Below are 25,669 nucleotides of genomic sequence, written 5' to 3'. Positions count from 1 at the left end.
ATGGTCACTATGTGAGATAAAGATCTAATAATTTAGATTGTAGTAATCACTTCACTATATATATATATATAAATCATCATTTTATATATATTACATATTTTTTATTAAAAATGTAAAAAAAAAAAAACCCACCACTTTTATATCCAAAAACATGTAAGCCATGTGCACAGACTTGGGGAACCATTTATCAATGAAAAGAGGAGTTCTTCTCCTTTCCTCTATTCTTCCTACAGCCTGAAGTACCAATGTGATGCTGTGAATTGGAGGGGATACCTCACACCACCAAGTAACTTGGGAATGGATGCTATGAAGCAGAACAAGCAAGGAGTCTATGTCCTGGATAATAAGATGCTATTCTGGCCCTGGACTGTCTATTGCAGGCTCCCATGTAAGAGAGAAGTAAAATAGTATTTTAAGTCATTATTTTAGGTTTTGTCACTCACAACTGTTTCTAATTCTAACCAGCACAGATGCTTTAGAAAAATTATCTAGCAAGTTATTTACAGATTTAAAAGTTTTGTGTTAGTTCTTTACAAGTTTCATAGGATTTTAATACTAACGGACCAAAAATGATGTTAGATTTTAGAATATTGCCCTTCTGATGGAAGGTTTCAACATAATTTTAGGGTGAAGTATAGGGTAGATAAAACAATTTGCTTTTGTTTCTAGACCTTTGTTTTAGGCATTTCATTTTCAAAGGTCATTTTAAATAACAAGTGTCAGGATTTTACTGCTTTAAAGGATCACCAGTGACTTTTGGCATGGCTGTGCAGCCTATGGCATCGCTCCAACCATCAACAAGCTATCAACAATGCAGGAGAAACACCTAAGCTCCTTTGAAGTAACAAACATAAACAAGACATAACTGACTGCCTGTATGATAGTCTTTTAGAATGGGTAAGTTATAAACAATACACACAATGATGGTCATGAAGAAATCAATATTAGGTGATTTTCAGTCTAGCTCTGTTATACACACACACAAACACACATGTATTGCTATAAGAGTTATTTTCATACATTATAATAGGTTCCAATTTTTTGTTTGTTTTTCATCTAGGTGGTAATTAGCCCAGTTTCCAGCCTGAAAGTATTCTCCATCTAAAGTTGTCACTTTCCTGCACTTTCCTCTATCAAAAACAGCTGTAACAACAAAAATATAATGTAGCGTTTTTTAAAACTGTTAACAGTTAGACTCATCTCATATTGCGGAGAAGGTAATGGCAACTCACTCCAGTACCCTTGCCTAGAAAATCCCATGGGCAGAGGAGCCTGGTAGGCTGCAGTCCATGGGGTCGCTAAGAGTCGGACACGACTGAAGTGACTTAGCTTAGCTTCATAGTAGGGTTGGATTTGTGCTGAACTACACCAGGTTCCTACCCTAACGAATTACAAGATGGTAAACTGGGACTAGAGATATAGGTTATTAAAAACTAAAGCAAAACAAAACTAAGCATGTAAGGAAAAACACATGCAAGTTATCCCAGAGGGCTTAACTCTTCTTTTGTGTGGGACTGGAGAAAGTACAAACTATGCCAAATATTTCACTGAATAGAACGGACTATCACTAAATTCATAAAACTATCTTTATGACCTGTTTTTCAGGACTTGGAAATAATTTTTAGTGTTTATCTGTTAGCTGTTACCATGACATTACTAGTCAAGTGATTCTGTAATCAGAAGACAAGGTGTTATAAATGTATATAGGAAAGTTCTCTACGGGTTACTTCAGGGGCAAGAGTATTTAAATTTATCACAGTATTCAATGATAAAGATTTTGCACCAAAATATCTTTGGAGAGTTTTTTTGCAACATCCTGTATAACTGGAATGAAAAAGAGATTAGACTGAACAATTATAGTATGCATTATTGAATAGATTAAGAGTGTACTAGTAAAAAGAAAGGTTAGAGAAGTATATATTAGAAAAAGGTTAAACATCTCATTAAATGGTTCAGTACTAATTATTTTACTATTTGATCAGCATAATAGATCAAAGGAGTGAAGTAATTGCTCTTCCTTTAAATAAAATTGGCACATTTTGTATCATGATTTTCTAGAAACATATGAGGAAGTGATAAACAAGTAGCATACGTGTCTGAGGAGTGCCAAAAGTGGCAGAGGGATTGCTAGGCAGACCAAACACTGTCTTTATCCTAGCAACTGAGGTGGTTTCACAGGCATCGTGAGATATCTTAAAAACCAAAGTATCACTATATTCCAGTTAATAAATATTAAATAATTAAAATAAATTATTATAAATAAAAATTAAATTTTATTATAAACATCAAATAAGCATTATTTAGTATTTATATTATTATTATTATTTAGTATTCATAGTACTCACATTTTAAAAGCTATCAGAAGAATATGAAAAAAATGTTTTTGGCTGATGACACTTTTATGAGAGACTAAAGCAGGTAGCTTTTGCTTACAAGGTTATTCACAAGTTAGCATCCATCTGTCTTTCTATCCTCATGTCTGTGTACTTTACCTCTGATTGTCCTCTGTGCTTCAGTCATATGGGATTTCTTTTATTCATTCATATTCATCATTCTCTCTCTTATCTCTAGAAATTGACCATACTGTGGTAACTGCTTGTGTCCCTAACTCCCCTTCAAAAAGAGCAGTCTTCGAAAGGTTAAGAATCAATAGGAGTCTTGTTAACTCACCTTTGTATTTCCAACCAGCACAGGAAGATTAGGCATTTAGCTGGTCAATAGATTAATAAATGAAGAAACACTCAAGTTTTAAAATTATAGCATTACTGATTTATCTTCTATCCCAAAGTATGCAGCTTACAAACTATAGTGTGTGTGTGTGTGTGTGTGTGTGTGTGTGTGTGTGTGTGTTAGTTCCTTGGTCATGTCTGACTCTTTGCAACACCATGGACTGTAGCCCTCCAGGTTCCTCCATCCATGGGATTTTCCAGACAAGAATACTGGAGTGGGTTACCATTTCCTTCTCCAGGGGATCTTCTCATACCAAGGATTTTGATTTAAATAGGTAGCAATGAGAAAACAAACAAAAAAAATTAAGATTTTCTTCTTTTTTTTTTAGTGGGAGTGCTGATATGGAAGGGAATTAATTTCACCTACTTCAAAGCAACTTAAAATATGTATTCCTCCTCCCCTGACTCTGGCCAGATTGAAGGAGAGGTAACATTGGATCTGCAACCTATTGTGATGTTAACACAAGACACTGAAACTTTCTATGACAGGGTAATATATTTTTTCTCTCTAGCTTCACAGGATTAAAACATTGTAAGATAAGCATTTCTTGAGGACTCACAACTTTGGATTAAAATGTTGCTTAAATACTAGTGTGGGATAGAAAATGCATAGTGACAGTCCATTTTAAGAGGAAATGCATTACTACATTGTGGCAAACGTAAACAAGAAATGCTGCATGTGTGGATATTGACATACATGGATGAACTTGTCATAGACAAAATCCCATTGTATCAGGGTCACTCTAGGGATTTGGAGATTGTGAATCAATAATTGCTGCTTCACAGTAAAGTTAAGGAAGTTATAGATACAATGAGGGGGACTGAAGTAATATAGGAGGAAAAGGAGGGCAATTAATGTAAGAATCCCTACCATGGACCAAGTGCTTTACACATATCTTATCCATATCTGTTGGCTATTGGTTCCAGGACTCCCCACAGATACCAAAAGCCACAGATGCTCAAGCCCCTTATAGAAAATACTATAGTACTTGTATATGGGGCTTCCCTGGTAGCTCAGCGGTAAAGAATATGCCTGTTTGATCCTTGGGTTGGGAAGATCACCTGGAGAAGGAAATAGCAACCCACTCCAGTATTCTTGCCTGGGAAATCCCATGGACAGAGGAGCCTTGCGGGCTACAGTCCATGGGGTCACAAAGAGCCAGACATGACTTAACAACTAAATAAGTACTTGGATATAATCTATATACAACTTCCTGTGTACTTTAAATCATCTCTGAATTAATTGCAATACCTAACACAATGTAAATATTATGTAGTTGCTGGTAGCATGACAAATTCAAGTTTTGCTTTTTTGGAACTTTCTGGAATTAAAAAAAAAAAACACAAATTTTCAATTCATAGTTGGTTGAATTCATGGATATAAAGACCATAGATATGGATGGCTGATAGTACTTCCTCCTCCATATATAAGCAAGGTATAGTGAAGTGAAATCGCTCAGTCATGCGCGACTCTGCGACCCCATGGACAGTAGCCTGCACCAAGCTCCTCTGTCCATGGGATTTTCTAGGCAAGAGTACTGGAGTGGGTTGTCATTTCCTTGTCCAGGGAATCTTCCCAACCCAGGGATCGAACCCAGGTCTCCTGCATTGTAGACAGACGCTTTACCGTCTGAGCTACCAGGGAAGTCTAAGCAAGGTATAACTAACTCCATTTTACAGGGCTAAACTGAAGATCGGAGAGCTTATGTAATTTGCCTGGAATTACACTATGTGCACCTGGAGAAGCCAAGTTTTCTTTATGTCCACTGAGGTAGATAGTGGCACACTAAAACTGCCTTCTACCAGGTCATGAGAGTCAATTGTTATTTTTGAAAGGCTTTTGCCAGCAGTTTGCTAAACATGGACATTGTTATTATATCAAAAAGAGATGTAATAACTACTGAAAACATAATTTCAAAAGTATTTTACTACAGTTTTACTATTATCTATGATTTTAAGGTTTTTATATTATGTTTCTATTATAAAAATATTACATCATGGTGTCATTCTGTAGATATTTTTCCAACCCTGTATTTAGTAACATCTCTTGGTACCTGAAAATCTGCCATAATGAGACCAATGACACCGTGACACCAATGACACTATGAGATTTGTCAAGTGATCCAAATTAGGGGTTGAGATATTTTTTTGTTGTTGTTGATTATCTAGACTTAAGAAAAATGATAGATAAATGTTAAAGGATATTAAACATTACAATATATATCATGTTTGTAGCCATTAAACTGTAAATAGTGCCAAAAAAATTAACAGAATTTTCTTTCAGGATTCCAAAATTATTACCTATTTCAACATAGGAGTTACTTTTACTGTATTATAATAAATAAAAATACCAACCCATTTTTATGACAGAATAATACTTAGAATATTATAATAATACAGCTCCATTTGTTAAATCATGATTGAATTGCAGCCCTAGGCTGGCTACATATACAAGATTTTGGCAAAAAAACTGAAAGCATTTTATGAGAAGAAATTGATTATATGGAATTTACAATAAAATGTATTCTATAATTTATTACTATTTGTAAATTTTGTGATAAAAATTCATTTCAGCTACCAACATAGCACTAAATATATAAATAGTGAAGCCACCAAAGTATTATGTAATAAGCCTGAATAGAAACATGGGGAAGTGTTTGCAAGGTAACAAATGGAATCTATTGTATAAGTATGTAAAATACATACATAAAGATAGGAAGGTTTATGTTGAACTAAAAGGAGTTTTGTGAGTAGCGGAGATGATATACAACTTGCATACAGTATAAGGAGGTAAATATGAGAAACAGAAACACATAACAAAAGTCTGTTACGCCCTAGAAGAACATCTGTAATGTTTCTTAATACCAATCACGAAATGTTTTAGAAAGGAAAGGTAGGAGGTGATGTCACAGAATATAATTTTATGAAGAAGGTTCTTTTGCTACCACCACAGTAAACAAGTTTGTTTTTAAATTTCTGCTTCTAGAATTATAAAATGCAGTGTAATGTTTCCCTTTCTCCAATAGCTGATTATTGTATCACCTTATTTTTTCATTAATTTTCACTTCTAAATTTTAGCACACACACTGGTTGAGTTTAGTACAAAATGTCATCTTTTCAAAGTCAATAGAAACTCCTTGGGAAAAGCAAAGTTTCTCCAAATCAAAACAAACATAAAAACAAATAAAATATCTTTTGGGTAGTTCATTTTGTGACTAAGAATATTTTTTAAAGTATGCCTGTCTTTTCTCAGGAATGTATGAGAAAATCTTCCTGTAAATTTCAAGCACAACCAAGTTGCTTCCCAAATTGGCCATTTGCACTCCAGGGCTCGAGCTGAAAGTGCACAGAATTGCCTGAGTAATTCGATTACAAAGAGAATCGATGCGAGTGTGAATGCTGGCCTGGTCAAAGGTTGGCCCTTGGGCTGCAACTTAAATCAATTTGGGGTAAGCTAAGTTTGATTACATTTTTTGTGATGAAGCTTTCAAAAGCAATTTTGAGCTTGCCTATTCAGAGGCTGTGTGGTTCTATCTCGAACCTATATTTCTGATTAGAGAAGCATCTATCTATCTATCTGCTCTGGAGATGATTAAGTTCCAAAGTTGAGGGACAATGAGAGAAAAAGAAAGAGGAAAAAAAGAGGAAATGATTCGGAGACAAAACAAAAAACAGCAGATGAAAGCCTATCACTAATAATATATGAATCAGTAGTGGTTTATTTTATTTGTTTAAAAATTTATATAAGACTAAGAGGGAGGAAGACTCAGGGAGCTTGCTAACAGGAATATTTTTACCATTATATATGGAAGATTATTATGATAATGATACGTGACAGTCTAAGAATATTTTGCCTTATGAGACTTATTCTTTCATGTGCTGCTGGCAGGAGGGATGTTGGGAAAATACAGGTGGTTTGAAGTATGTAGCTAAATGGGTGTAAGAAAGGATGTCAAATATGGACTCCAACAGTCAATGTGCTAGCTTGAGAGAAACGAACCCTTTCAATTTATCCTTTTCCAGCAGAGTCACGCCTGCAGAGTTGTTGTGCAACCATAGCTTATGCAACTCTTCTTAAAAACATGTTTACTCAATTAAACAGTTTGATTATAGACCTTATCAACATTTGGGTAAGCATGTTATTACACCATAAACTATAGTGCTCCAAGAAGTTATGATTTGTTTTTTTTTTTTAGAAAATATAAATTTCCCCACAGGAATGACCACTCATTCTTAAAATATAAGCTATTATCCTGCCAGTTTTAGGAAAATATGTTGCTACATCTTGTTTTATGAAGTATTTTAGAAAACTTATAATTCCTCCTAAGTGGACTGAGTGGTGATTCTAATGGTTCTTTGACAAGAATTATGATCTGATTCACTAATTATGCTGTTTCATATATGCACTAACTGGATTGATTTTTTAAAAAAAATTATACCTATCGAAAATATCTGTCCATGCCAGAGATGAAATAACATTTGCATACCAGGCAGTCTTGCTTGATTTATTCAAATGTTACTTAAATATATACTAGGCAGATACCTAATTTGTGTCTTGGGAGAGAAATCCCAATTGAATAATATTTATAAGGAAGGAAATCTAGCCTATGCTGAATAGACACATTCAATGAGGACATGTGATTTTCAGTCCATTCTTTAGCAGTTTTATGGCTACTAAAACAGAATTTACAGTTCTTTAGAGAAAGGGTGGCCCATTGAAATATCATTGCTTGCACAATTAATTCTTCCTCTTTTTTCCTTGATCTGGAGTATCACAAACAGAAAGAAAAAGCTAATTTCACTTTCCTTTTCTTTTTGGTGACTCTATTAATTATGCTTCACATTGCCTACCTGAGGAGAAATGGTAAGTTTAATACTAATAGTACTAGTCACCTCATAATTACCATTTTCTTCACACCTATCCCTGGATCTTTTATTTGGGGCCCCATTTACATTTTTCAGATAGAGAAATCACAGAGCAGAAGTGGAGGTGGGAGAGCAGCTCAGACAGGTACCACCTCATATGCTCAAACCATTAGATCAGCCTTCAAATCTAGTCACAGCTTCAGGGAAAACAAGGCATGCTGGGAAAATATTCTCTAAGACACTTCTTAGAAATAATAGGAGGGGAAATCTCTCATAGGACCTCTGTCAGAGAAAAGACTAGCAAAGGCTTTACTGAAGGTGGGGCTGCTAATATATTTTCTTTAGGCTGGAAATGTTGGCATGTTCTCATTTTTACAAAGTCTTAATAGCGACAACTCCCATATATACAGAGGGTCACATTTTGACCTAAGTTGTTATAGGGTTAGAGCTTTGTGAAATAAAATAGCAAGCAAGGAGGTCCAGTCTCATGCTTTTTCACAGGTTATTGGCCAACAGAATTGAAACTGTGAAATAAAGGAAATCTCCCTGGAGAGTGAAATTCTTTGTACAGATGACAAAATAATTAGACCAGCAGTGCCATTAGCTAAACTTTATGGAAACTCACCAAAGAGAAAAATATATTAAAGTACAATTTTTTTCTGTCAATAAAAAATAATTTCAAATTCAATGACAAAAAATTATAGAGAAGGGAAAAATATTGTATTTCTACTTCAAGAAGTAAGCACAACTGTTTTTAACAACAATCCATAAATACTTCTTTTTAAAAACATATAGATTTCTTAGAATCTTAAAGCATTACAGATGAAAGAGAATTTAGAGATTAGATATTCTATTTCTCCATCTTTAAATGATGAAGCTGAGGCCAGAGAATTAAGTGTTTTGCCTAAGAACCCGTCCAAGTAAGGGCCAGACCCTAAATTCTCTGCCTCTTAGGCTGCTGCTGCTGCTGCTGTCACTTCAGTCGTGTCCGACTCTGTGCGACCCCATAGACGGCAGCCCACCAGGCTCCCCCGTCCCTGGGATTCTCCAGGCAAGAACACTGGAGTGGGTTGCCATTTCCTTCTTCAATGCATGAAAGTGAAAAGTGAAAGTGAAGTCACTCAGTCGTGTCCAACTCTTAGGCTCCTCCCTCCATGAGATTTTCCAGGCAAGAGTACTGGAGTGGGGTGCCATTGCCTTCTCCGCCTCTTAGGCTAGAGCTCCTAATAAAAATTTGTGGTTAAATGTGAAACACTTTTTGATCTTTTTGGTGCCTAATTTCCACAAGCCTGCTACATTTCAAGACTGATCACTGACGACAGCAAATGCCAAAGCTCCCTTCTCACTTTGGCGTTTACTGACCCTTTGTCAGCTATAGGGAAGTATATGGTGTTTCAGTAGCTTGAGGAGGCAGCTGTCAAACTGCCTCTTAACCTGAGAGGAACATATCAGTAGAGTAATTAATTTTGTACAACCCTCTCTATCAACCTGATCACTTTTTTTTTTAATATATCATTACAAGCAAACACTTATATGCATGGCTGATTTAATTAATAATTCTAATAAAAAAGATGATATCATAGCAATATACATAAGCACATTAATAAATTAATTTTAAAGACTAGTGAAGTTCTTGGCTATCCAGTAAGATCATGTTATATGGTTATTGAGGTTATATAGATCCAAACTTCTATAGGTTTACTTTTCAATGTTTGGATTATATATAACCGAGAGGAAAGAAAAGCAAATTAGCATTTAATGGCCACTGGCTCTTTATATAGGTGCTGTATACACCATTTTACATATCTTATCTCAATAAATCATCCCACCAACTCTATAAGAATAAGTCATTTTCCCTGTTTTATAGGTGAGACAACTGAGGTTTAAAGACTGAGTTTGAGAGAACTGTCCAGCATCCTAATGGAGGATTCTGGTTTCAACTCAGATCTGTTTGATTCCAGAGTTTTTGGTGGATGGCCTAGAGATTGGAAAGAACATGGGCACAAGAGTAGAAAAAAGTAAGTTCTAGATCTCTTGTGGCAGCATACAATTTTGGGTTCTCAGTCACCTTCTTTGGGGCCCAGTCCACTCACACACAAAGTAAAAGGACTCAGTAGACTGGAAGTTTTCAAACCTAACTTTCTTAAATTCTATACATTTTGACAGGCCTCTGGGTCACTGTGCAGTGTAATATGAAAGAAAAAAACAAGATTTTGGAAAGATTTTTCAGATTTATCTCCAAATCAACTAAATGAATTCCAATTTTATCTTTGTTATATACTACACTCCAGCATTCTTGCCTGAAGAATCCCCATGGACAGAGGAGCCTGGTGGGCTGCAGTTGAAGGGGTCACAAAGAGTCAGACATGACTGAGCAATTAAGCACTAACATATATTAATCGTTTGCATAAGGTTTTAGTTTGGGAAAGGAAAGAATCCATTGATTTAAAAAGTTTGAAAAAAGTTGACTAGCTAATAATCTCAGCTCTGTTAGCATCTGTATTTGGTTCTCATTAGCAGCAGTTTGGGGTTTCCCTGGTAGAGAATCGGCCTGTAATGCAGGAGACCCTGGTTCAATTCCTGTGTTTGGAAGATCCCCTGGAGAAGGGATAGGCTATCCACTCCAGTATTCTTAGGCTTCCCTGGTGGCTCAAACGGTAAAGAATCTGTCTGCGATGTGGGAGACATGGGTTTGATCCCTGGATGGGGAAGATCCCCTAGAGGAGGGCATGGCAGCCCACTCCAGTATTCTTACCTGGAGAATCCCCATGGACAGAGGAGCCTGGTGGGCTACAGTCTATGGGGTCACAAAGAGTTAGACATGACTGAGTGACTAAGCACAGCACAGAACAAGCAATTTGATGAACTGGATCACCACAGCTTTCAATGGTTGTTCTACTTCAGCTAGTTAATATACATTTGACTTTGTCCAAACTGTCCATAATAGATTGGTGCATGCCCAAGGGTCTTTGGTATTTAGTCCTCTCCAAAATCATTTGGCATTCTCAAATATGCTCAAGGATATTTTGAACAGGGCCAAATGTCAGTGAACTTTTACTGTTGATCAATGATTTTGTGGATGTTCTGTACAGAATCAAATGGCCTATAAGCCTTCACAGTGTTGGATATCATCCTTCAAGTACAGTGATCAATGTCCATTTTGTGTGTAAGCTTCTTGAGAATACACACAGGATACAGGTATAAGATAAGAAAGCCTTCCTCAGTGATCAGTGCAAAGAAATAAGAGGAAGACAGTAGAATGGGAAAGGCTAGAGATCTCTTCAAGAAAATGAGAGCTACCAAGGGTACATATCATTCAAAGATAGGCACAATAGAAAACAGAAATTTGGTAGGGACCTAACAGAAGCAGAAGATATTAAGAAGAGGTGGCAAGGATACACAGAAGAACTATGCAAATAGATTTTCAAGACCCAGAAAATCATGATGGTGTGATCACTCACCTAGAGCCAGACATCCTGGAATGTGAAGTCAAGTGGGCCTTATGAAGCATCACTATGAACAAAGCTAGAGGAGGTGATGGAATTCCAGTTGAGCTATTTCAAATCCTAAAAGATGATGCTGTGAAAGTGGTGAACTCAATATGCCAGCAAATTTGGAAAATTCAGCAGGGGCCACAAAGCTGGAAAAGGTTAGTTTTCATTCTAATCCCAAAGAAAAGCAATGTCAAAGAATGCTCAAACTAATCACACTTATATCACATGCTAGCAAAGTAATGCTCAAAATTCTCCAAGCCAGGCTTCAGCACTATGTGAACCAGAAACTTCCAGATGTTCAAGCTGGTTTTAGAAAAGGCAGAGGAACCAGAGATCAAATTGGCAAAGTCCATTGGATCATCAAAAAATAAAGAGTTCCAGAAAAAACTCTATTTCTGTAAGCCTTTGACTGTGTGGATCACAACAAACTAGAAAATCCTGAAAGAGTTGGGTATAACCTGACCACCTGACCTGCCTCCTGAGAAATCTGTATGCAGGTCAAGAAGCAACAGTTAGAACTGGACATGGAACAACAGTCTGGTTCCAAATTGGGAAAGGTGTACATCAAGGCTGTATATTGTCACCCTGCTTATTTAACTTATATGCAGGGTACATCATGTAAAATTCCAGGCTGGATGAAGTACAAGCTGGAATCAAGATTGCTGGGTGAAATATCAATAACCTCAGATAGGCAGATGACACCACCCTTATGGCAGAAAGTGAAGAAGAACTAAAGAGCCTCTTGATGAAAGTGAAAGAGGAGGGTGAAAAAGTTGGCTTAAAACTCAACATTCAGAATACAAAGATCATGGCATCCAGTCCCACCACTTCATGGCAAAGAGATGGGGAAACAGTGGAAACAGCATCAGACTTTATTTTTTGGGGCTACAAAATCAGTGCAGATGGTGACTGCAGCCATGAAATTAAAAGACACTTGCTTCTTGGAAAAAGCTAGACAGCATATTACCATATTAGCATATTAGCTGACCAACCTAGACAGCATATTAAAAAGCAGAGACATTACTTTGCCAACAAATGTCCATCTAGTCAAAGCTATGGTTTTTCCAGTAGTCATGTATGGATGAGAGAGTCGGGCTATAAAGAACGCTGAGGGCTGAAGATTGATGCTTTTGAACTGTGGTATTGGAGAAGACTCTTGAGAGTCCCTTGGACTGCAAGGAGATCCAATCTGTCAATCCTTAAGGAAATCAGTCCTGAATATATTTTGGAAGGACTGATGCTAAAGGTGAAACTCCAATACTTTGGCCACGTGATGCAAATAACTGACTCATTTGAAAGGACCCTAATGCTGGGAAAGATTGAAGGCGGGAGGAGAAGGGGATGACAGAGGATGGGATGGCTGAATGGCATCACCAACTCGATGGACATACGTTTGAGTTAGCTCTGGGAGTTGGTGTTGGACAGGGAAACCTGGCGTGCTTCAGTCCATGGGGTCGCAAAGAGTCAGACACAACTGAGCAACTGAATTGAACTGAAAGTTATAAGGTCAGGGAGCATAAATTCCTCTGGCTTCACTCATTCTCTTATTTTGTTGAATTCGTATATATCCATTACTTGTATGATGATTATGACTGTGCATGTATATTTCACTTTGGTTGAGTGTCATCTAATAGGCCAATTTAGCTATATCAAAATCTACCTATATCCTCAAGCCTAATTTTTGTCAAATACTTATTACTAGAGCATCCAGGAAAGGGTTTCCATTAACATCATAAAGCTGTGAGGATAAAGCAAGTTGACTCACATAGCATGTTATCTTTAATAACCACCAAGTCTAAATTTATTACTGCCTCTTTCAACCAAAATGAAAACCCTATCTCTTTTAAGTTGCAGGAGAGAAGATCAATTTCAATATAAAATATGAATCATTCAGATTTGTGGTTTTACCTTTCACATGGAACCAAGGTTCATTATAACAGGCAAAAGTAACAGCTCATACAGTTGCTTAGTGGCATGTGGGGACATTTGAAGCAAGCAGAGAGCTTAAATATTACTTACAAGGGCACAGCTGGTTCCATATTCAACAAATCAGTCAAAAAATAAAGTTTGCCTGCATCAGTCAGATCTAAACAGGGAAAAACTTTTATGCTACACACATTCTTACTTTCTCCAATAGTCTCTCCCATTTTCCCTTTGGATAACAGTTACTGACTTTTCATTTTTATAATTTCAAAGAGGAGGTATCATCAAATTAAATAGACTTGGAAGAAATAGTCTCTAAAATGAGAGATTTTTCAGAAAGTTAAATAACACTTGATTATAAAAGTATTTAAAATTGGACTTTGTTATTGTCTCCACAGGGTTGCTCAAAGAGGGAAAGACAGTTTTGGTGAGTCCTTTGAATATCTGATGTGTAATATTTCACAGGCAATAACTTTGTTAGCTGAATAAATGCATGTACGTGTATATGTGTGCACCTGGGCCCCGCCCCCCAGAACATGCATAAAAGAAAGGAAGGAGAGAGGTCCCTATAGCATCATTAGGACCTGTATTCTAGCAAAATATTTGACACCACACTTTAAGAAACATAGTAAAAAGTAATTTGGCAATTATATGTTGTAACAAAATGTATTGTTATCTGGGACTGTAAGAGAAAATTTTGTTAATATTAAAGCTTGAGTTGTTCCAAACATTTTCACATATTAGGTCTCATGTGAAGACTATTAAACCAAAACTATGTAAATGTTGGACTATAAAGAAAGCTTAGCACCAAAGAATTGATGCTTTTGAACTGTGGTGTTGGAGAAGACTCTTGAGAGTCCCTTGGACTGCAAGGAGATCCAACCAGTCCACCCTAAAGGAAGTCAATCCTGAATATTCACTGGAAGGACTGATGCTGAAGCTGAAACTCCAATACTTTGGCCACCTGATGTGAAGAGCTGCCTCATTTGAAAAGACCCTGATGCTGGGAAAGATTGAGGGCAGGAGGAGAAGGGGACAGAGGATGAGATAGTTGGATGGCATCACCCACTCAATGGACATGGGTTTGGGTGGACTCCGGGAGTTGGTGATGGATAGGCCTGGCATGCTGTGGTCATGGGGTCACAAAGAGTTGGACACGACTGAGAGACTTCAACTGATGTAAATGTTAAGCACATTGTTTATATAGATTTCTTCCTTCTTAACTATCTTTCCTTATTTCCCTCTAGATTGTCTTTTAATACATGTCCTATAATCAAAGCAGGAAACAAAGTATATGTGTGTTCTACTTATGAAAATGACTTTTATTGGTTATGAGATTACAAATCCAATGATGATGTACATTTGATAAATTAGACCCATAGATGGCAGGATGGGACCGTCTTGTTCATATTCTTTAAGAAGCAGACCTAGAGGAATCATCTCCTTTAGTTGCTCATGTTCAGGGAGCAAAACACACACACACACAATTAAAAATAATAATAAACTCCCCATAATTCTGAATCCCCAAGTTTTTACTTAATAAGGAATTTCGCTATAAATAGTTGACATGCTATCATCCATCATTAAGTTTGTTAAAGCACTGTTCCCTGAGGCTGATCTACAGTGATCTGCAAAATATTCTCTTTTTTGCTCTCACACTCTTTCTGTCTCTTTCTCTACCCCTCTCTCACAATGACTTTTTAGAATGCAGACACATTTCAGAAATTTCTGGACAGGTAATCTTGAGAATGAGGGATTCATTGTATACTAGCTCTTCTATAGTTTTTTCACTATAAATTTTACTTTCCTCTTACTTGGGGAAATATTTACTCTCTACCTGAAGTAATTCTATGGATGAAATTACTGACATCTCAGCTTAAAATTATAGCTCCTCTTATAATTACAGTCTAGAGCCTATAGGCCATGGTAAGCTAAAGAATTTAAGTTGACTTTATATTAAATCAAAGCTGTTTATTGCTTCTTGGGGACCAAAGAAAGATGTGAGAAAAGAGGCCAAGAAACTAGAATGACGGAAGCTTGAAAAAAGCAAGAAGCCTGTCGAGTATCATTCACCAAAGACTGGGGTGTTGCATCTTTGCTTTTCGGGGAGCTGTTGATATACACTGGACTACTGGGCCTATTGATCAGAAAAGAAACTCACTACAGGCCAGCTCCTGAGGCATCAAGGCAGAGGGATCATCAGCTACACTGGGCAGAGAATATCTGAAAATCTGTTCTTCCTTTCAGAGCCTAGCCTATAGAAAGAGTAGTTTATTGCACATGTTTTTGCTCATCTTTTCACTCTATGTGGCCTTTATGTGAAATGTTATTTACTCTCATACTGGAAACTACCACATCCATGCTGGTACTTCCAAATCATATCTCCATTCTGGACTTAAGTACAGCTACCCGCTGGACATTGCCTCCAACTGACTACGTCTAAAATTAAACACATTTCTCTCTTTCAATATTCACCTTCTCCCCCAATAAAAAAGGGTTAATCCTCTTCTTACATTCTAGCCTGGTTAATGATATCCAAACTAAACTTAAGGAGTTATCTAGATCTTCACAATTCCATTCCTATTGCCTTCAGAGTTGGTCATTAACTCCTCTGTCCTAATTATCTCTGTCATCCCTGTAACTCTTTTTGTGCAATTATCTTCTTGTAAGTCTAACACTTATTAGCCCTCCACATTGACTAAGAAAGTATTTCAGAAATTACATCTTTTTATATGCATCCTTTATTACAATGATTCAATGGCTCTCCACAACTAGAAGGATAAAGTTCAAACTCACCTTCAGGCCCTTTCTGTCCTGTCTACCACCTTGTCCAGCCTCATCCCTCAACACTCTCTTCCTCTTCCTCTAACCATATTAAACTACTACCAGGTCTTCAAATGTATCATATTGTTTCATACTGCTATGCCTTTACGCGAGCTGTTCCATACAGGAGTATTTTTCTCCCTCCCATTCGCACACCAAGGCTCAACCCAATCACATCCTTGTCTCAAGGGTTTTCTCTATAAATTGCCCTGAGTCATGAAGACTGAGTGTCTCATTCTTTCATTTGCGACACTGTACATTGTGCTCATGATTATTGTTGAATGAACTGTACAAAGTTCTGCCTCTGAAAATATGATAATAGTGGATAAAATAATATTTTGAAGTTGTAACTTAGTTATAATTCATACAGCGATATTACCTACTCTAGATGACAGTCCTGTCATGGTCCTGAAAATAGATTAAGAGCCTCTTCTCTGCCCTTGTACTCTACTGTTGACTATACTGCACTAGAGTTATCTGCTTCTGCACCTCTCCTCTTATTCATCTGAGGACTCTTTGAGGATGAAGTTCCCATTCTATACATACTTTTCTCTCCAACATCTAGCACAGTGCTTCATGTATTGTGGGCAGTCTATATATTTGATGGATGACTATTGCTACTGATAAAAAGTTGGAACCTCATAATAGAACAATTGCTTTACTTCTGTCTTTATGCTTTAAATCTAGATATCTGAACTTCTATGCTGCAAACATCATATTTAATCTGGAATTAGTCCTACAAAGTATGGTTCACATACAGAGCAAGGGATGAAGTTAAGTTATAGCCAGAGTTGAGACATTATATCAAATTTACATGTCTTTTCCTTTGATTGCCAATGACAACTTACTACCTAACCCCTCAGTAAAGTACTGGTCAATCAGTCATCAAATAAGGTCAGCCATCTATATATATAGTTTTCAAAAGCAATTGAACTGAGTGTTCTTGGGGGGTGTGATATAATAACAATGGGTAACATATATTACATGCATCATGCCATTTAATTTTTATCCTGAAGTGGGAGCTATCCAGGAGTCATGTATGGATGTGAGAGTTGGACCATAAAGAAGGCTGAGTGCCAAAGAATTGATGCTTTTGAACTGTGGTACAGGAGAAGATTCTTGAGAGTCCTTGGACAACAAGGAGATCAAACCAGTCAATCCTAAAGGAAATCAACCCTGAATACTCACTGGAAGGACTGATGCTGAAGCTGAAATTCCAGTACTTTGGCCACCTGATGCAAAGAGCCGACTCATTGGAAAAGACCCTGATGCTGGGGAAGATTGAAGCAGAAGGAGAAGAGGGCAACAGAGGATGAGATGATTGGATGCATCATTGATTCAACGGACATGAACTTGGGCAAACTCTGGGAGATGGTGAGGAACAGAGAGGTCTGGCATGCTGTAGTCCATAGAGTCATAAAGAGTGGACATCACTTGGTGACTGAACAAAAACAATGAAGTGGGAGCTATTATTGCCCTTACTTTACAAATGAATTACCTGAAGCTTTGGCATTTACTCAAGATCATATAACTATGCGTGATGAAACTGTGGTTCAAATTATGACCTGCTTTAAAAAGCAGAGACATTACTTTGCCGACTAAGGTCCATCTAGTCAAGGCTATGGTTTTTCCAGTAGTCATGTATGGATGTGACAGTTGGACTGTGAAGATAGCTGAGCACCAAAGAATTGATGCTTTTGAACTGTGGTGTTGGAGAAGACTCTTGAGAGTCCCTTGGACTGCAAGGAGATCCAACCAGTCTATTCTGAAGGAGATCAGCCCTGGGATTTCTTTGGAAGGAATGATGCTAAAGCTGAAACTCCAGTACTTTGGCCACCTCATGTGAAGAGTTGACTCATTGGAAAAGACTCTGATGGTGGGAGGGATTGGGGGCAGGAGGAGAAGGGGACGACAGAGGATGAGATGGCTGGATGGCATCACTGACTCAATGGACTTGAGTCTGAGTGAACTCCGGGAGTTGGTGATGGACAGGGAGGCCTGGCGTGCTGCGATTCATGGGGCCGCAAAGAGTTGGACATGACTGAGCGACTGAACTGAACTGAACTGAACTGACTCCCATTATGTGTGAAACATAGACACAAAACATTTGTACATAAAAAAGTGCTACATTCTTTTTTGGTGGTCTTAGTTATGGCAAGACTCTAAACTACAAATTCTTGATTTTTTCCTTCTTGATGATCTGGAAAATGTAGGTTACTACACATAAGAAGTAGATTTTAATAGAATCAAGATTTATTCTAAATAGTTTTGGACGGGGACCTGATTTTCAGTGACTGAAACTCAATATAGTGTTTACTATGCATAAGCACTATGAAGGGAAACTCACACTTTTGATTAACTCTCTGAGCATATTTGATTAATTCTCTGGACTTCTCTGGTGGCTCAGACAATAAAGCGTCTGCCTACAATGCAGGAGACCCAAGTTTGATCCCTGGGTTGGGAAGATCCCCTGGAGAAGGAAATGGCAACCCACTCCAGTAGTCTTGCCTAGAAAGTCCCATGGATGAAGGAGCCTGGTAGGCTACAGTCCAAGGGGTTGCAAAGAGTCAGAAACAACTGATCGACTTCACTTCACTTCTTTACTTCTGGGCATATTAATAGTCATGGATACAAATCATAATAATATGAATTTCTCTATTCATGGCTTGTTCCATAAATCATTATTTACACAAATGGCAGACTCCTTGGAGTTTAATTCCTTTCTCCTGGATTAGAAGATGAGCACTTTGGTTTTATACACTCCCTTGACTATAACAAGGGCTGATATTCAATAACAAGATTTAAAAAAAATTAGCAGGTCATGGGCCAACATTAGATTAGCTTAGGACCAACAACTTATCTTGGATCAGTTTAGAGGCTGAAGGCTCTCCCATCCACAGACCTTGTGCAGATATAACAGGAATTCTTATCAAGGGGCAACCAGCTTCACACGAACTTTAAAAAAGCTGTCTTTCTCTACATAGTTTGAAGATTCACAGTGCCTGTGTTGGAGAATGGTACCATTCCAAAGAGTTTTAAAATCCCATAGAAATGTGTTCAAATGTCTCTGAGTCTCACTTTTAAAATTATTTTGGTCAAACATTAACCTCATTCATCTTTCATAAACTTTAATTTTATATCTGGTGTATGTTGTCCATTTCTAACCATTTATTAAAACAGTTTTTATACACACAACAATAGCACCCAAAATTATTAAAATTTATATTTAAAAAAAGCTAAGAAAGGCAAACATGTTACATGTAGAGGTTTTCAGTAATATCTTGCAAATGATACAATTTATCTCCATACTGGTTTTATGTTTAGCACAGTGAGAGACAGTGAAACACAGAAGTTAAAACCTGGGACTCTGAAACCCCACTTATTAGCCATTTGACTTTGACCAAACTTTTAATTTCCCTTCATTTTAGTTTTCTCATCTGTAAGAAGAGAATTTTAGAATTTACCTTTTTTGGTAGTGTGAGAATTAAAAGAACAAATTCATATAAAGATATTGGAACAAATTCACTTAAAGATATTATCTGGTTTACAGTAAGCTCACAATAAGTATTACCATCACTGCAATATTCCTTTATATAGCTGGAGATTATAATATACATTGCACAGCTAAATCTCAGTCTACTCATTCATTTATTGTCTATTCAATCACTGTTTAATTCACTTATTTCACTAAATAAGTTGTCTATATGAGTATCAGACATAGTTTAATATTGTCTATGAAATATTAGACACTGTGCTTAGCGATATGGGAGAATTAATCAGATATTGATTCTGTGTTCTCAACAAACATAATTTGGTAGAGAGATACAAACTATACAAAAATAATTATTGTAAAAAATAGAAACTCTTAGTGCAATAAGAGTTTCAAGTGAAGTCACACAAGAGTTTTGAATATACAGAAATTTCTTCAAACTTCCAGGGGTATGTTCAAAATTATAGATAAAATTTGCATATTATGTCTTTCTTAATGAATTTCAATCCAATTGTTCTAGTTATCCTTAGCACTTCTATACACAGAAAGTCAGCAACAAAGGAAGATCATCAGAGTCCATTCTGAAGATACCATGTTTAGAAGCCTTTTCAGCAGCGCATTATATCCAGATGACTGTGCTAAGGTTGCCAGAGTAAAACAAACAAATGACATTTGTTTCTAATTTGTTACATTCATTAATGGTCCAGTTTTGAAAATCAGAGTGTGGTTTAGAAATTTAAGTAGCAAAAATGAATGTGCTATTAAGCCTTAAATTTTTCTTTACTTGGTTTAATTCATTTACTCTTTCAGATTCTTGAATATTTAAATAATTTAAAATATTAATAACATTACAAAAGAAATATCAATATTTACATTAACTTGGAATTCACACTGCTCTATAATATTTGCAATGTTATTCATAATTACACTAAGTAAATAATCTTCATGGAAGAAACTTAAGCAAGTATATTATACTTTGACTATTTCGTGGCAAGCAATGCTTTTCTTTCAGAGTGGGGGGTACTAAGAGATACTTTATAATATTAAACTGAAATAATAAATGATGTGATATTTTAAAAGTGCATATAGGACAAATCATCTTAAATTATTATTTTGTCTTAACAACCAACTGATATATTTTCAATAGAGATTCTTAAATCTTGGTAATTCAGAGTTCATAAATCATGAAACTTCTTATTTAATATTTTTAAGTAGTAGGAGTACTATATATCCCATTCCTCATTTCTGCAAAATAGAAACAATCATGTCTGTGATGAACTCATAATATTTGCCTTTTTCAAAGAGCACTTACTATCAAAGGATGACAGCATAAATATACATATGTCAGGTTACCATAAAAACATAAACGATCAAAGATAAGAATGGTTTATATAACTGTACCACTAAAAAGACAGCATATTCTCTGGAGTCTTCTTTGAACATTTTGAATAACATTCCACTTCAAAATCAGGAATATTTTTTGGTTATAACAACTCTTGAACAACAGCTTCTAAAAAGTACTAAAACTAATTGAAAACGTTAAAATGTAATTCTCTCCTTTCCCCTAATCCTTGTGTTTGGTCTTTTTTTTTTTTCATTTCTGGTCCTTAGGAACTAAGATACATTAGAACTAAAGTACCTATTTAAGTAAAACCTTAAGTTCTTTTTCAAAACACAGTTTTGAGTAAAAACATTACCTATATGGATAAAATATTTTGCCCATCATCATTTACTCACTATTATATCATTTACTCACTATTATACCTTGGTCATGGTGAAACTCTCACTATTTCAAAATATCTAGAGAAAGTCAACCAAGAGTAAATTCAATCCAGATTAATCTATGCTTAAATATAATGCATTTTTGAAAACAAACAAAACTAAATTCTACCAACCAGCCATCATCAGTCAGAAGACATCTTTAGTGGATCCTATAATATTCTCCTTCTCTCAGATTTAAAATATTTTTCTAAGCCCATATGTAATTCTATAGGAATTATCAAATTCTCCAACATCCAGATTATTTTGGGGCCAAATCTCCTCTGTGTAAGGAACATGACACATCAGGCTGAGCTCACAGACAGGAGCCAAAAGGCCCTGGGAGCGTTTTGGGAATTCTGTGCTACTTACGGCTGAGAGGCAGGCTCGCGTTGGTCGTGCCTAGCTTGTTGACAGCCACACAAGTATAGTTGCCGAAGTGCTCCTGTGTCACGTTGGTAACAGTGAGAATGGATCTTGTGCTAAAGTTTTGAATGATAATTCCCTGTTGGCCATTGAAGAGCCTGAAAGACAAAATAAACTCTAGGTAAATATGTGTTGTGAATACCATTTTCATGTTTATCTTAGATGGGGTTGCCATGGCAACCCATAGACAGTTTTGACCATGCTGCTGTTAGCATATAACATGATAATAGTGTAATTATATTTTCCTTACAGTAGTAGATACCGGGGAAGAGAAACTGTATGGCAGAGGTAGACTCTTCCTATGGGATTATCTGTGCTATATATCAAACCAGACTTAGAGAACCATGTGTCCTGTTCATACATTGATTTATATCTAGAAAATTAAACACATTACAGCAATGGCATCTCAACAGTTAAAGCCAAGGAAAAGTAAAAGGGAATAAATATAATGATTCCATTAAAAACATAAACTCCGGATTTCTAAAAAGTTGACCAGAATATGTCTGTGTACTAAGTTGCTTTAGTTGTGTCTGATTCTTTGCCATCCTATGGACTGTAGCCCACCAAGCTCCTCTGTCCATAGAAGTCTCCAGGTAAGAATACTGGAGTGGACTGCCATGCCCTCCACCAGGGAATCTTCCTGACTGAGGAATCGAACCCAAGTCTCTCATGTTTCCTGCATAGGCAGTGGCTTGTTCTTTAACACTAGCACCACCTGGTGAGGCCTAGGCTATTTCAAATGATAGTTTTAGATAACTTTCATGAAAGTTAATCCTGTAGCTGTGGTAGGATGGTTCTGACTCCAGACTCAACACTTTACTGCTACTTTGTAGGTACAACCCAAATAGATGACTTGTTAAATCTACAAAAAGAAAAAAAAAAAAGATAAATATAATATTGAGGGTCATATTTAAGTTGAGTCCTATCTTTGGCTGGTGTCCCAGGAGGCTCAGTGGTAAAGAATCTGCTTTCTAAGCAGAAGAAGCTGGTTCAAACCCCGGGTCAGGAAGATCCCCTGGAGAAGGAAATAACAATCCACTCCAGTATTCCTGCCTAGAGAATCCTGTGGACAAAGGAGCCTGGCAGGCTACAGACCATGGGGGTGCACCGATTCGGGCATGACTTAGTGACTAGGCAGCAGCAGCAGCAGCCTATCTGTGCCACATTTTGGTAATGTGCCTAACAAAGTCCTTTAACCTTTCTAGACCTCAATATAGGATTCAGTTTTACCTGATTCCACCCTGAATACTCAACTTTCCTTTTCCACACTTACCAGTAGAGGCCCTTATTCTCAGATAGCCTGGCATAGTTCTCCCATTTTCAATGCTTCACATGATTGCTTCTGCTTCACTCTTTTCCTGAATCTTACCCCAATGGTCACCATCCCTTTTTATTTCTGACAGCCGGATCTCTCCACCCTCATGTAAGTCTAATCTATGTCCTATCTCTCCCACTCTACTGCTCCCTAAATGACTTTCTCTCTGTGTCTCTTTTTCTCACTCTGCATATCACTCTCCAAAGTGTAGAATTTATAAAATCAAAACCACAATATTGCATTGTTCTCTCTAGCAGTTTCTACGCACACAAGTCTACCCAAATAAACAATTGCTTTAAATTTCTCAAAAGGCAAGGCCATATGGACATACTTTATGTTTGAATTCTACGTAGTACGTAATAGTGGTATCTTAGGTGAATAATACATAGTTCATAAGTCAATAGGGCTTCCCTGGTGGTTAAGATGGTAAAGCATCTGCCTGTAATTCAGGAGACCTGGGTTTGATCCCTGGGTTGGTAAGATACCCAGGAGAAGGGAATGGCAAACTACTCCAGTATCCTTGCCAGGAGAATTCCACGGACAGAGGAGCCTGGTGGGCTATATAGACCATGGGGTTGCAAAGAGTTGGACATGAGTGAGTGACTAACACTCTCATGTGTGTCAATGAAGTTTGAATGACACAACGAATGATCGCCACAACACAGGGATCACTAAGTCCCCTTCAGCGGCCCCTTTAAGAATGTTTCTTTCTAAATATGAAATCTGCTATAATGAGAAGCCAATCAAATAATAACTTCTCCCTGCTGCTGCTGCTCCCTAACTAACCCCAAAATTTATTGTGAAAGAATTTGCTAATCATAATATGGGCTACAGAAACTCTTAGCTCAAACGGCTTGTTAATTTTTCATCTTTAATGTGTTCAAATCTTAGTATTAAGCATTTCTTTAATCACGAAGATGCTAATAATTGACATTCCCCTGAGAGTTTAGGTTGAACTCCTTTGCATTATGTTATGTGACTTGCATCTGAATTTAGATAAAATATATTGTAGTTAAATGCAGATTAAAATAAGCAACCATGCTTGATTACTCTGGGAATTACTTATATTTCATGTCATAGCTGAATTTGGTTTATCCAAAACTCAAATTTTAATCAGATTAATAAATTTTTAGTTTAATAAGTACTGAAAAAATTTCACTTGACCTATAAACCTAATGATTTCCAATTCTGACACAAGAAAATATGGCATAAAATATCTAGGACATGGAAATTTTAAACATCTGTATCATGGGGCTTTCCCTAGTAGCTCAGTTGGTAAAGAATCCACCTGCAATGCAGGTGACCCCAATTCGATTTCTGGTTTGGGAAGATCCGCTGGAGAAGAGATAGGCTACCCACTCCAGTATTCTTGGGCTTCCCTGGTGGCTCAGCTGGTAAAGAATTTGCTTTAAATGTGGGAGACTTGGGTTCGATCCCTGGGTTGGGAAGATCCCCTGGAGAAGGGAAAGGCTACCCACTCAAGTATTCTGGCTGGAGAATTCCATGGTTTGTATAGTACATGGGGTTGCAAAGAGTTGGACACAACTGAGCAACTTTACTGAGACTGATACTTCTCAATATAGTATCATATTGCAAATCTATAAATATTTATGCTAAAATCCCACAGTGATTCTTACATATTTTTCTGTATCACACCAGTAAATTTACTTTTAAACAATAGTATATGGTATGTATAAAAATCCAAAGTTTAATTGTCCTTCATTATAGCAGATTTCAAGCTTTAGCAAGATGGCTTAAGTCAAATTGTGTGTGCATGCTCAGTCATGTTCAATAATTCGTGACCCTATGAACTGTAGCCTACCAGGCTCCTCTGTCTGTATGATTCAGCAGGCAAGAATACTGGAGTGGGTTGCCATTTCCTCCTCGAGGGGATCTTCCTGACCCAGGGACTGAACCCACCTTTTTCATATCTCCTGCACTGGCAAGTGGATTCTTTCACTACTAGACATGGGAAGCCCATGTCTAATAGCTTCCCTGGTGGCTCAGCAATAAAGAATCTGCCTGCCAATGCAGGAGATACAGGTTTGATCCCTGGATCAAGGAAGATCCCCTGGAAGAAATGGCAACCCACTCCAGTGTTCTTACCTGGAGAATCCCAGGGACAGCGGAGCCTGGTGGGCTGCCATCTAGGGGTTGCACAGAGTCGGACACGACTGAAGCGACTTAGCAGCAGCAGCAGCCAATGCAGGAGATACAGGTTTGATCCCTGGATCAAGGAAGATTCCCTGGAAGAAATGTCAACCCACTCCAGTATTCTTGCCTGGGAAATCCCATGGACAGAAGAGCCTGGAAGGCCACAGTCCTTGGGGTCACAAAAGAGTTGGACATGACTTAGAGACTAAATGACAACAAAATGCTAAGGCTGCATCTTCCAGAGGACTCGGCAACTCCTTAGACTACTAACTCCTTTTTGTGTCCCATCTACCAAAACTAAGACTCATTTTTCTACTGAAGAATTGAGGAGAGATTTGTTAGAGTCTTCATTTGGCTAGACTCTGGAGAGAAAATCCCAAGGGAGTATACTCTGTTACTTCATGGAATATATTTGCTTATGTTCCTTATGGCTGTTTTTCTGAGCTGGGTTCCAACTCTCTGCCCTTTAATGTATCTGAAGGCAAAGCCCCAGATGCTGCTAAACCATGCAGTGAATCCACACTCTGTAGGTGCAGGCCCATTTTTGGCCCCTAGCCAGCAGTGTTATGTGCATTCTTACCAGAGTGGCACATTAGTAGCACTTCAGCAGTAGCAGCTCCTTCTGCTCTAATCAGCCTGGCGGGTGATTATGGCCAATAAAAAAGAAAAGCATCTTCCCTGGGGGGATTTT

The 25,669-nt window shown here is 37.3% G+C and overlaps 1 protein-coding gene across 1 annotated transcript in view; it reads right to left on the bottom strand.

Moving 5' to 3' along the window:
- The window catches only part of NEGR1 (neuronal growth regulator 1), a 988,401-nt gene that overhangs the window by 153,580 nt on the left and 809,152 nt on the right, over positions 1–25,669 (bottom strand). The window contains exon 6 of the mRNA XM_068964426.1: positions 21,456–21,607. Within this exon, the coding sequence (XP_068820527.1) occupies positions 21,456–21,607 (152 nt within the window). The remainder of the gene's footprint in view (positions 1–21,455; positions 21,608–25,669) is intronic.

Source organism: Capricornis sumatraensis, chromosome 2 (assembly GCF_032405125.1).
Source record: "Capricornis sumatraensis isolate serow.1 chromosome 2, serow.2, whole genome shotgun sequence".
In the NCBI taxonomy this organism is placed as follows: Eukaryota; Metazoa; Chordata; class Mammalia; order Artiodactyla; family Bovidae; genus Capricornis; species Capricornis sumatraensis.
This window is presented reverse-complemented; position numbering and strand designations above follow the sequence as displayed.